The sequence below is a fragment of the Ptychodera flava genome (genome assembly GCF_041260155.1).
Source record: "Ptychodera flava strain L36383 chromosome 23 unlocalized genomic scaffold, AS_Pfla_20210202 Scaffold_24__1_contigs__length_23054250_pilon, whole genome shotgun sequence".
Classification (NCBI taxonomy): Eukaryota; Metazoa; Hemichordata; class Enteropneusta; family Ptychoderidae; genus Ptychodera; species Ptychodera flava.
In genome coordinates this window covers 12,377,921-12,388,853 of record NW_027248278.1, presented here as the reverse complement: position 1 = coordinate 12,388,853, position 10,933 = coordinate 12,377,921, and the positions used below count along the sequence as shown (strand labels likewise).

The window sequence follows — 10,933 nt, the reverse complement described above, 5'->3', positions numbered from 1 at the left end:
TTGCAATGAGAAAAAACACAGCGTCAATGACACTTGGCTCACATTTGTTTCGATGCGCCACGCCAGAGTGAGTATACTTAAGTAACTTTACCCCTGGGAATATGCATACCAAGCTTCAAAGCAATCAAACGAGCGATTTCAGAGCAAACAATTTTTGTGACTGAAAATGGGAAAAATTGCCGAAATAACAAATGTGAAGATTTTAGTAGAATTTGAAGACACTCAAATAAGGTTGCCTCTCGGTACATTCATACTAAATTTCAAGCAACCAGGACAGTTCAGAGAAAATTATTTTATGACCTAAAATGTGAAAAAATTGCCCCAAAATACTAATATGAAAATTTCTCAACAATGTTACCAAATCTGACAAAGGTCAATCCTAGAATCAAGCATAAAGTTCCAAAGCAATCTAACAAGAACTTTGGGAGAAATGAGTTTTTGACCAAAAACAGGAAAAAATTGCCCCAAAAATACAAAGTCAAAATTTCACCACAATTTGAGCAAATCTGACAGAGGCCAATCCTAGGATCATGCTCAACCAAGTTTCAAGGCAATGGGACGAGCGCTTTCAGAGAAGACTTTTTAACAAAAAACAGGAAAAATTTCACCACAATTTGAGCAAATCTAACTAAAGTCATCATGAAGAACCTGCATATTAAGTTTCAACCAAATCTGGCCTGTGACAAAGTTTTTAGCAATTTGCATGATTCTCAATTTTTTACCTCATTTGCATATTTTTGACATTGACATGTTCATTTGAACAAATTCACATCTCCTTCCCTGGATAAACCTGTACACTAAACACTAAAACGGTAGGTGCTGTGGTTTAGGACTTTTTGATGTGGACAGAAATACATACAGACACCACTGACCTACCATATGAGCTCTCTTTGGTATATATACATATACCAGACGTGAGCTATAAATCTATGACATTTGTGGCAAAATAGGTAATCTGCATATATGCTATCCCATCTTCATGTTTAGATACAAGGACACATAAATTACATTAAAATGCACATGAAACACTTTATTTTCTCAAATGGTTATATGACATTTCTGTGGAATTTTCTATTCATCAGAAAAAATAAAAATAAAATGACAAATTTTGCATTGATACTAAGTTCACCATAACACATTTAGTTTTGTAATACACCACCTAATAACTCTTTGTTGTGATTTGTTAATGTACGGTCATGTGGCATGCATCATGTTGATGCTGATACATGCAGTGAGCAAGTTACAGGTCAACAGTTTCCCAAACTGTTAACCGGTTAACAGTTCAGAACAACTGTTGACTGGGGAAATTTCCAATTGGCGTATAACATGTGCACATTCTACAATGCGTAAAGAAGTTGGCAGTGTCATCTGTGACTGAAACAAGTGACGATAACTGAGAAACTTCTCAATCTTTTGGTGAGAAAATTGGATGAGTTATATTACAAAACACATGTTGTCTGACTACATTGGGTTAACAGGATAGGTTGATGTTCTCTCTGACCTGAGAGTCAATAAAAAATGTGTGTTTCCCTTAGTCTGTGGCCTTGTGATATGACGCTCAGGCCCTTGGGCAATGAACATACGCTGTTACCATCATGGCCAATCAATAAATGTGTTCTGTTCTCTAAGAAGACAAAAATTTCTAAGGTTTTCTTGAGAATTTGTGATTACAACAAAAATTATCTTGGGCATATCAAAATCTGAATATGAACGAAACTGAACGAAGTCATACGTCATAAACAATAATTCATACAAAATTCTATACACTTAAAAACATGCTTGAAGTACAGTTTACAACATAATTGATTTATTGGTGTTATCTTTACTACATTAGAAAAATACAATTTGAAGGAATTTTAAATAATAAATAGAAACATGGAAAATATAACAAAAACAAAATGAGTGAATGTTTAACATGTTTGTAAGACAAACTGCAATATACAATGTGATAATTTCTAGCCTGCGTGACTGATTCATGAAATCAACTGAAAGTGTTCTGCTACCTTTTTGTGGCACTAGAGTGCATCACTTATTTCATACAAATAATTGCAGTTCATTGATACACAATATTTTATTATTCTGAGGGAATAATATTACATAAAACCATAGACCCTCGGTTCTCGAGGGTCTATGATAAAACAGTCTCTGTAGAAAACAGTGGTATCAGGACAGTCACCCCAAGTCAAGCCATTAGTTTTGGTTATAGATGGGGTTAGAGAATATATCTTGGGGGTGACTCTCCTGGAATCATGACTATTCTATGTAGATTATATATTTATAGATATACTTGCAGTGTATGTTTTTCAGAGTAATTTTTCAAAGAAGCTTTGTAGCTTGACGTGAACAAAATGTACAATCAATCACACTGACATAAGAGTATACTGAGTGCTCCTTGTTTTGCCATACCTTTTTACATACAAATAGATTGTCAATAAGGTGAATAGATTGCAGAAATGTGGCCTACAAATAAACATGTACCTCTAAGTCACATTTTGTAAAAACCATAATTTAAAAGTTTGAAGAATCTCTTTGATTGAATAAACCTACATATTAACAATTTTTACACCTGAACACTAGAAATTTTAAACACATGGTATGGTCTATCTTTGGACATGACTTTCATCTTTTGCTTATGAGAAGCATGTGGTCAGTTAAGTTGATGATGTCTTGTAGCTCCCTGAGAGAATAGTAAAAGATACCTTTAACATGGCCTAGAGACAGGGCAGTTCAAGAAAAAAAAAATATCATAAATTTCTTGTTATTAGCTACATGTTACAAGGAGATTCTGTAATTTGATCAACAAAGCTGCCATGTATTTAGTTCTTGAAAATACTTGAAAATCTAACATTTCGTCCCTATCACTGATCAAGTTTTGAGGGATAGAGTCATACTTTGTCATGGCATGCTGCCTGACTTTATCAGACATAACAGCAGTATTAGCAGTCTGGCAAAAAGTGATCAAGCTTTGAGAACATCTCTCCAATATCAAGGTCACCCACTCATGTATTTTCAAATGAACAATCACATGTACAGAAGAATTAAGGGGGACACTGCACCCAACACAGCGTATTTTGCTCAAAATCACTTTTTTTGCAAATATTCATTCAATTTTAATTAATTTGTTGACCAAAGATTAAAATATTTGTTGGGTTCACCTTTTAGCTTGTAAAGCAGTCCTACGTTGCGTGATAAAGAAGTTTTAATTTATGCAAAAATATGCAAATTACCCAATTTCCTGGCTTCTCTTTTCTTCCGATTTCAAGATTTCGAAAGAATTTAACTCCACTCTGGCTGGGTCAAATTTTGTGAAATTTTCACATTATGTTCTTTAAATGCTAAATAACAAAACATCCATTTTGTTTTGCCATAAAATTCCTAATTTTGAATAAGAGGCATTTAATTTGCTACCCATCTTTTTATTCACTTTTTGAATGTGTCTTTAACCCTTGCCATTTAAAAATGAGGATGGATAATGCAAAATAAAATAGTCGTTTTTCTACATCTACTCTCGTTTCATGTGAAGTATTACATATCAGAAAAAAGTACCAAGATTTTTACTTAAATATTAGAATTTTTATCATTAATATCATAATTGAGGTTTTTTACATCAAATATACATTCCTTCATCATTCGAGTAAATTATTGCTATATACTTGACTTCAGATTCTCTGCTTTTTTAAAATACATAGTATGAGGGGGCTTCCTTGTCATCCAAGATGAGAAATATTCCTTTGAAAAAAAATTATGTTGGCTAGGTGCAGCTCAACCTTAATGTTTGGTTAGGTTTGATTTGGATGAATTTTTCCAATATTTTCGTTCTTTTTGCACGTTGCAGTTTCTTGTTCTAATCCCAAATAATATCAACTAGCCAAGGGTACAATTTTTCAATATAGCCTCCATGGCTAGAGAGTCTAATGCTGTTGTTGACAACTGATTTAGTCCAGACTAGAATCAATTTGTCAACAAAAACAACAACAACAACAATGCAGCACATTGTAAACAATGTGCTGTGTTTACAAGGCAAATACTTGGTATTTCAACACACCTTAGGGAGAAAAATAAAATTTACTGTTTTACAGAAGAAAAGGAATGAAAATTTTATCAAAAATTGCAGCCTTTGACCCAATGACAGATCTGAACCAAGTCTTGCTAATATCAAAGCCATTATGCATAATCATCACTCCATTTCAACAAAAAAGTAACATTTTCAAAGTAAAGAATTTCCATAAAACAATTCGAGAGTCAAACCTTAGTTTAGTGGATATTTTGTTAGCGTGATCACCTCTTTGTAGTGGTCACTTTTTCTTGGTCCTTTAGGCTTGAGTGCACACGGTCTGACAGATATCGATGTCACAAAATTTACTTTTTGGTTACATAATACTGTTATCGATCTCAAGCAAAATTCGGTATTGTCAAATATTTACAAATATGTGATACTTTTGGTCCAAGATGCTAAATAGATGTGCCACTAACTCATGAACTTTGAACTTGTGACCTGGTGACCTTTCCTGATATGCATGACATCATGCTTCCAACTGGGAACGTCTTGGCTGTAAATGTCTAGGCGGGAATTGTCCCCTTGAGACAAGGAAATTTTACATCTGTACTACAGATGCTTTGAAATTTCCAGAAATGACAAGAATTTCAAAGATTGTGCCAATGGTGAACCATTTTACAAATTAACACAATCCTAAGGAGTCCAGGTAATACAAAACACAACGGGACGACCAACAAGGAAAACTCCATTATTTTTATACAGAAGGTTTGGCCCATTTTTCTTCAGGTTTGAATTTTAATGAAAAAAGTTTGTGAATTTGACAGCAGACTTGCGTGATATGTAAAAATCCTTACATAAAAATTATACCCACTTTTTCAAATATCAATAAGTCTGATCTGTATTGATATAATATTGATACTGACATCAGTCTGTGAATGGCGGCAGTATGTACTCGTCATCATAGAGACGTTTGTAGCTCCGAGAATACAGGAAGAGAGCTAATGACCACTTCCAAGTCATGAAGACCCATACACATGTCACGTAGTAACCGTACGGTGATGCAATTGGTGTGATACCTGTAAGAAAGCCATAGTAAATCAATATATTAACAACTGCTTAAATAAGTAAATAACAAATAAATAAATAAATAAGTAAATAACTATTGAAGGCCGCAACTTTCAATCCCCAGGTTCTCACATTAGTGGAGTTCTCCTCCCAGTCAAACACTTGGCCAGTACGATGTTTGATTTCTATAACATTGATTACACAAACTGATCTCAACCTTTTGTCACTGTTTGCTAATCCTGCAAACAGAGTTTATACAAGCGTTTGATTAACGGTCGGTTCAAATCGCCAACGGTCATTGATTCCCTACCACCAACGCTTGAATTTCCTAAAAAATTGTCTTCCAGTCCCGTTAGAACTTGAATATAACCAAAGAGTTTGATTGGCAGCAGCTTCACGCTTACCGCGTAGCAGTCTGTCTGCGTTTTTGTGGCTGGAAAAAACTAAAAAGTGGCATTCTCTGGAGCATGTGCCCCCATGTTGCCTGTTTGGTGTCCACTTACACAATGAACGCCGCCATAGCTTTGCACCCTATCCTATCCTGTCCTGTGCTTACAAGTAGGTCTGGCAAATAGCATGCACATTTGCTCACTCCTGATACACCTATATGTAAGAGGGCCTGTAGCTATAGATTTTGGGATGTTTTCACTATACTTTTCTGTTTCAACAGTTTCTTGTTCTTGTTCCAATGCATGCTGAGTACACAGTATTCAACTTGCCAAATGCGCTTCGGGGACAGACATTCAGGCTTTCAAATTTTATCAATTCTCTTTAGATCGACTACTTATGGGAATGGGTAGAGAAGAGTTTTCACCACCTCAGTTTTTCAAAAATCATAACATGTATTTTTCTCCATAGAGTTAACACAGGGATGCGGCATTTGAATTTCAAATATTGAGAAATCTAAGGTAATTTGTCTCTCTAGTAATAAATGTTGCATGAATACCTCAGATTATTTTTGTTGATTTTGTAAGAGAATGGTTGAAAGTTTGATTGAGGAAAATTTGAGCAAAAGTTTTAGTTGTTCACTTTCGAGGCACATACTCCCTTAACTCTGTCTGTATGTGTGTACCGTAGACTGCATTTTCATTATTGACAAGTGAATTCTGATCCTGGCTATGTTTCAACACACATTGACTAAGTTTATAACATGTACTTGCACTTGAGAAACAAAAGTTACATCTACTGACTCATTTATTTAACCCTTTCACCACCATGGTTTGGTCCAAAGCAATTGTTATCAATGGTAAGCGTGGACCTCTCTATACAGGGAATAGGGGTAAAAGGTTAAGTTATTTTACAAAAGGCATTTATAATAGCCTTCTACAAGAGGATAGCACTATCAAATCTTGCACAAGGAATTATATGATAAAAACAATTATCAGTGAGAAAGAAGGTATAATAAGCAAATGGTTGATTGAAAGCTCATAAATAAATTATAACATTATAAACAAACAGACAAACAAATAAATAAATAAATTTAAATAAATAAATACATAGATAAATATATGAATAAATAACAGCAATCTAGAAAGGGTTTTTTTCTAAAAAAGATTTCAAAATTACTGGGAAAACTGTAGACTGAAAGATTCAGTCATGTGCGGGCGCTCAGGCGCACTGTGATCTACAACCCTTTACTACGAATGAAGGCACACTGCACTTGGCTGCGGCAAACTCAAAAGAAAAAAGTACCGCCCACAACTGACATTACAGACTTCTCGAATATGTAAATCATGGTAGTGTAATTTGAATATTCATCACGTGGGCAATTTACGTACATAATGGCAATAAAGAGTGAGGGATGTGGGCGGTCTTGTTACCCTACATACTGTCAATTAACTCACTCCTGTAATATGATTGGTTCCAACAAAATTTTGTTGGAGAACAGGATTTCAACAACAGTGTGCCTTCAGTCATAGTAAAGGGTCATAGGTCACAGTGCGCTGGAGCGCCCGCACACGACTGAATCTTTCAGTCTAGGAAAACTGCTTAATTGAGTTTAGTTGTTGAAGAAGATGAAATGCTAACCTTGGTGTTGAACGATTGCCAAGCTTAAATAGACTCCTAGTGCCGGAATGCAACCCAACATTACTACAAATCCAAGGATTTCAAAATAACTTAGAGAGTGGTAGCACCTTCCCCACCAGTCCTTCAAATGTTGTATGTGTAGAAACAGTACCACAGATGCAAATACAGCTGAAATGAAATCAGATGATTTGGATTAATACAATGCTAATTATTTTCAAGTAGACTGTTGACAGACAATAATACCTTCTCAACCCTTGGAGTAAGGTCATTTTTCCCTTCAAAATTTTAGTCAGACATTTTACCAATTTTTATGATATTTTCTGTGTAATATTTTTACAATTTTGAACCACATTGACATCACGTTTCATTCGCTAGAGTTTATTTTCAAAATTTTTGACAAAATCTAAAAAAAAATTGAACAGGGTTCAGTTTATGAAGGTGACATAAAAGTGACTTTGGGGCTCAAAGGGTTAATATCTCAAACATAGGGCCAAAGTCCCTGAAGCTACTATAGACATGGATACAAAATTAAGTATTTCCTGACTGTATCAAACTATCTCACTAAGGTCATCCTAGGGACATGTAAACCAAATATTAAAGCTGTCTGACCAGTGGTTTTAACAGCTGTTATGAAGAAGAAGATTTTTAACCAAAAACACCTTTTTTGGCATTAATTTGCCTATTTTCAACAATATCAAAAAATTAAAAAAAACAGTTTCTCAAAATCATATTATTCATCTACACAACAAATATCAAATCAGTAAGTACTGCGGTTCTCAAGATATTTGAGTGGACGGACGCCTCACAAACGGACATACATACATACATACATACATACATACATACATACATACATACATACATACAGACTGACGACGGACGCCGGACGGATACCCATCCCAATAGCTTCTATAGACTATAGTCTATAGTAGCTAAAAAAATGATACATGTACTGTAGAATAGGTATGGGCTGTATGAATTTACCGTAAGTCTTTTCAAAAATCAGAATATTGTGAAGTGGACCAGATCTTAGCAGGTTGTATCTGTTGATTAAATTTTTCTCTCTCTCACCTTTACGGGAAAAATATGTACTGGTACATGTACTTGTTTTTGTTACATTGTTCTCCCATAGGGGAGCCCTGATTGTCAGTGGAGGTCCCCCCCCTATTGTCCATGGTGCTCCCACGGAATTTCTGATAGCACAGTGCAAAGTTGCATAACAACACAATTAACAGTTATGTTAATGAATTCTATTAAAGAGCAGTGACCACTATGCTTCAATTGCTCCAGGAAGAGCTCTGCTGTTATACTCTGTGAACGACAGCAAAGCTCTTTCAGTGACAATATTTTGTGATCATATATTACCCAATGAAACCTATTCCGGTGTTGTACCTTGCAATTTGTGCTGAGTCAGACATAAGATTAAGTAGAGTGTTTGATGCCACACAAATGACAAAAACCGGAGTGAGAAAAAAATCTTTGAGAATAGCAAATGTAAGAGAGGATGCGCCTTAGGGACAGATATTCGGACTCTCAATTTTTTCAAATTCTTTACTGATCTACCACTTGTAAGGACTAATTTTAAAGCTCTTGGCGTAAAAAAAACTTTCACCGTCTTAGTTTTTCAAACATTAAAAATTTCATTATCCCCCATAGAGTTAACACAGGGATTGCGTCCGTATTGATTTTCAAACACTGGCAAATTTTAGGTAATTTGTTTCTGTAGCACCTAACTTTGCTCAGTGACCCTGGATTTTATTCTTGATTCGGTAAGAGGAAGAAAGTTTCATTTAGGAAAGTCTGGGCAAAGTTTCAGCACGGTCTTTCACTTTCAATATTCGCCTACCGACTGAAAATGAAAACTGTACATCTATATAATTATTTATACAAGCATGGAGAATAAGAAAAGAATTGAAGACATTGGAATGGCCTGGAATGGCCCCTCTAGTACGTGATGAGTACAGGCATTGTGGAAGCATGTTGAGCATTGGGCAAAAACACGTATTGTTATTTTTTATGTGCAAACGTAATTTCTTCATAAAGTGCAATGTTTTGGACGAAAATGTGACATTTTCATGTGGCTTCGTATTCGAAATGGAATAACGTCTACACCCGAGCAGTAACATCACGAAGCAGTGTGCAGCTCCGTGCTGGTGATAACTCGCTGAGTCATCTCCTCACAGTTAGCATGCACGTCAAACTAATTGCCGTAGCACGTCGCTTTGATCACCTCAACCATGCAAGTTCTGCCCGAGGCATATGCCAAAGCCTAGGCCCTAGATATATGTTTTTGTGTAAAGTCAATTTCAAGAATGGCTGTTAGAATACGGTGAACAATCTGGGCGCTTTTAGGCCATCCGTGCCTTTCCACTGTGTCGGATCTGTCGGAATTTGGCCAGCGCCCATGCCTTGCCTGTCACTGTGTGAGAGTCAAGAGTGACCTCGCGGTCGAGGGGTACACATGTTTCGTACCATGATGAGTTTCGCTGAAGTTTTTTTGTTACCTACCACTGACACCGCCCCATGCTGCACTGTGATAGTTTTTTAGACCTGCTCCAAAGGCAAAGAGGGCGATGACGCCAACCAGAGCACCAGTGATTGCGAGAGCCACTCGGCATTGCATAGCTCCCTTGGACGGCGCCATTTTGTTTGCACGTTAACCTTTGACCCCATCACTTGAACTTTCAATGGTGGTGTTAGCAACCGACCGCGGGCGTAGTATGGAAGTACCATTGATAGACTTTTATTAAATCGGGGCCTTTTTCACTCGATAATTTGTTCGGAAACAAGGATGAATCGGCGAATCTAACGAAAATTATAGCAACAATAGAATAAAGAATTGAAAATAACATAGCTCCCCTGCAGTATAGCCTACTCGGAGTGTTCAAGCCGAGAAATCACATCTGATTCTTTCCTCTCAAGTACGCGCCTCAAAATACAAGCCAAACTTTTGCACTCTCCATGTAAGGGAAATTAAAAATTAGGTGTCACTTTGCAAATTTGGGTATTAGAGAAACAAATCACCCGATATCTGCCGTTGATACAAATTCAAAATGACAGCAGTGACACTGCCTGTGAATGATATGAAATAAGCTTATGTATTGGGTTGTCCATTTATAGCTGTACTTTTTTGGCTTATTATGTTTCAGCAGTTTTGTTCTCTGTATCAACTGCAGTTTCTTGATCTACTCCACTCAGCATGCCAGAATAACAAATACTCTGGTTGCTAAAATAATGACAAGTTTGTTCTTGATGACGAATGAATTCTGGTCCGGGTTTGAATTCAATTTTAAACATAATGACGGTAAGTTGTATGATCTTTGACCTATCATGTAATTTTTTAACCCTTTCCAATCAAAACTTTAGTGCAACATTTTATGAGCTTTTCTGTAATTTTGTTGATAATTTTGGACCAAATGAACATCACGCACATTTCATTGGCTACAGCTTTTCATCAAAATTTTGGCAAAAATCTGAAAAATTTTGACTGCGGTACATTTTATGAAGGCGACAAAAAGTCGACTTTGGCGCTCTAAGGATTTATTAACATCAGTATCGGGCCATTTTCCTCCTCGCCACCAAGTTCGTGCTTTATATCTGAACTGTCTAGGGTACACCTGTAGCACATGCAGTACCGAGTGCCCCGTCTCCAGGAGTTATGTTTTGATAGGGCCTAAGTGAAAAAAAGAAAAGATTTTGTAGGATCACAGATACACTTGCACCTCTCAAAAATATCTGCAAAGTAGGACAGTGAGTGTACGATTAGGGCAATGTAATCAGCAGAGACATCAAGTTCCATTGTCTGTGTATGATATGATATAAGAGACTTGTTTACATGTCTGT

At 36.2% G+C, this 10,933-nt stretch overlaps 1 protein-coding gene across 1 annotated transcript; it reads right to left on the bottom strand.

Annotated features, from left to right (window-relative positions):
• Positions 1-2,637: 2,637 nt before the first annotated feature.
• Positions 2,638-9,747, bottom strand: LOC139124800 (heme transporter HRG1-like). Its single transcript, XM_070690909.1, has 3 exons — positions 9,599-9,747; positions 7,091-7,258; positions 2,638-5,073 (listed from the first exon to the last, which is right to left on the bottom strand). Exons 1-3 carry the CDS (start codon positions 9,732-9,734, stop codon positions 4,922-4,924), a joined length of 456 nt encoding a protein of 151 aa, XP_070547010.1. The 5' UTR covers positions 9,735-9,747; the 3' UTR covers positions 2,638-4,921.
• Positions 9,748-10,933: the final 1,186 nt, after the last annotated feature.

Coding starts and splice junctions, on each gene's coding strand:
- LOC139124800 (XM_070690909.1), bottom strand. CDS start 9,734: ATGGCGCCGTCCAAGGGAGCTATGCAATGCCGAGTGGCTCTCGCAATC. Junction 7,259..9,598: donor AGCATGGGGCGGTGTCAGTG/GTAGGTAACAAA, acceptor ATTTCATTTCAG/CTGTATTTGCATCTGTGGTA. Junction 5,074..7,090: donor GGCAATCGTTCAACACCAAG/GTTAGCATTTCA, acceptor GCTTTCTTACAG/GTATCACACCAATTGCATCA.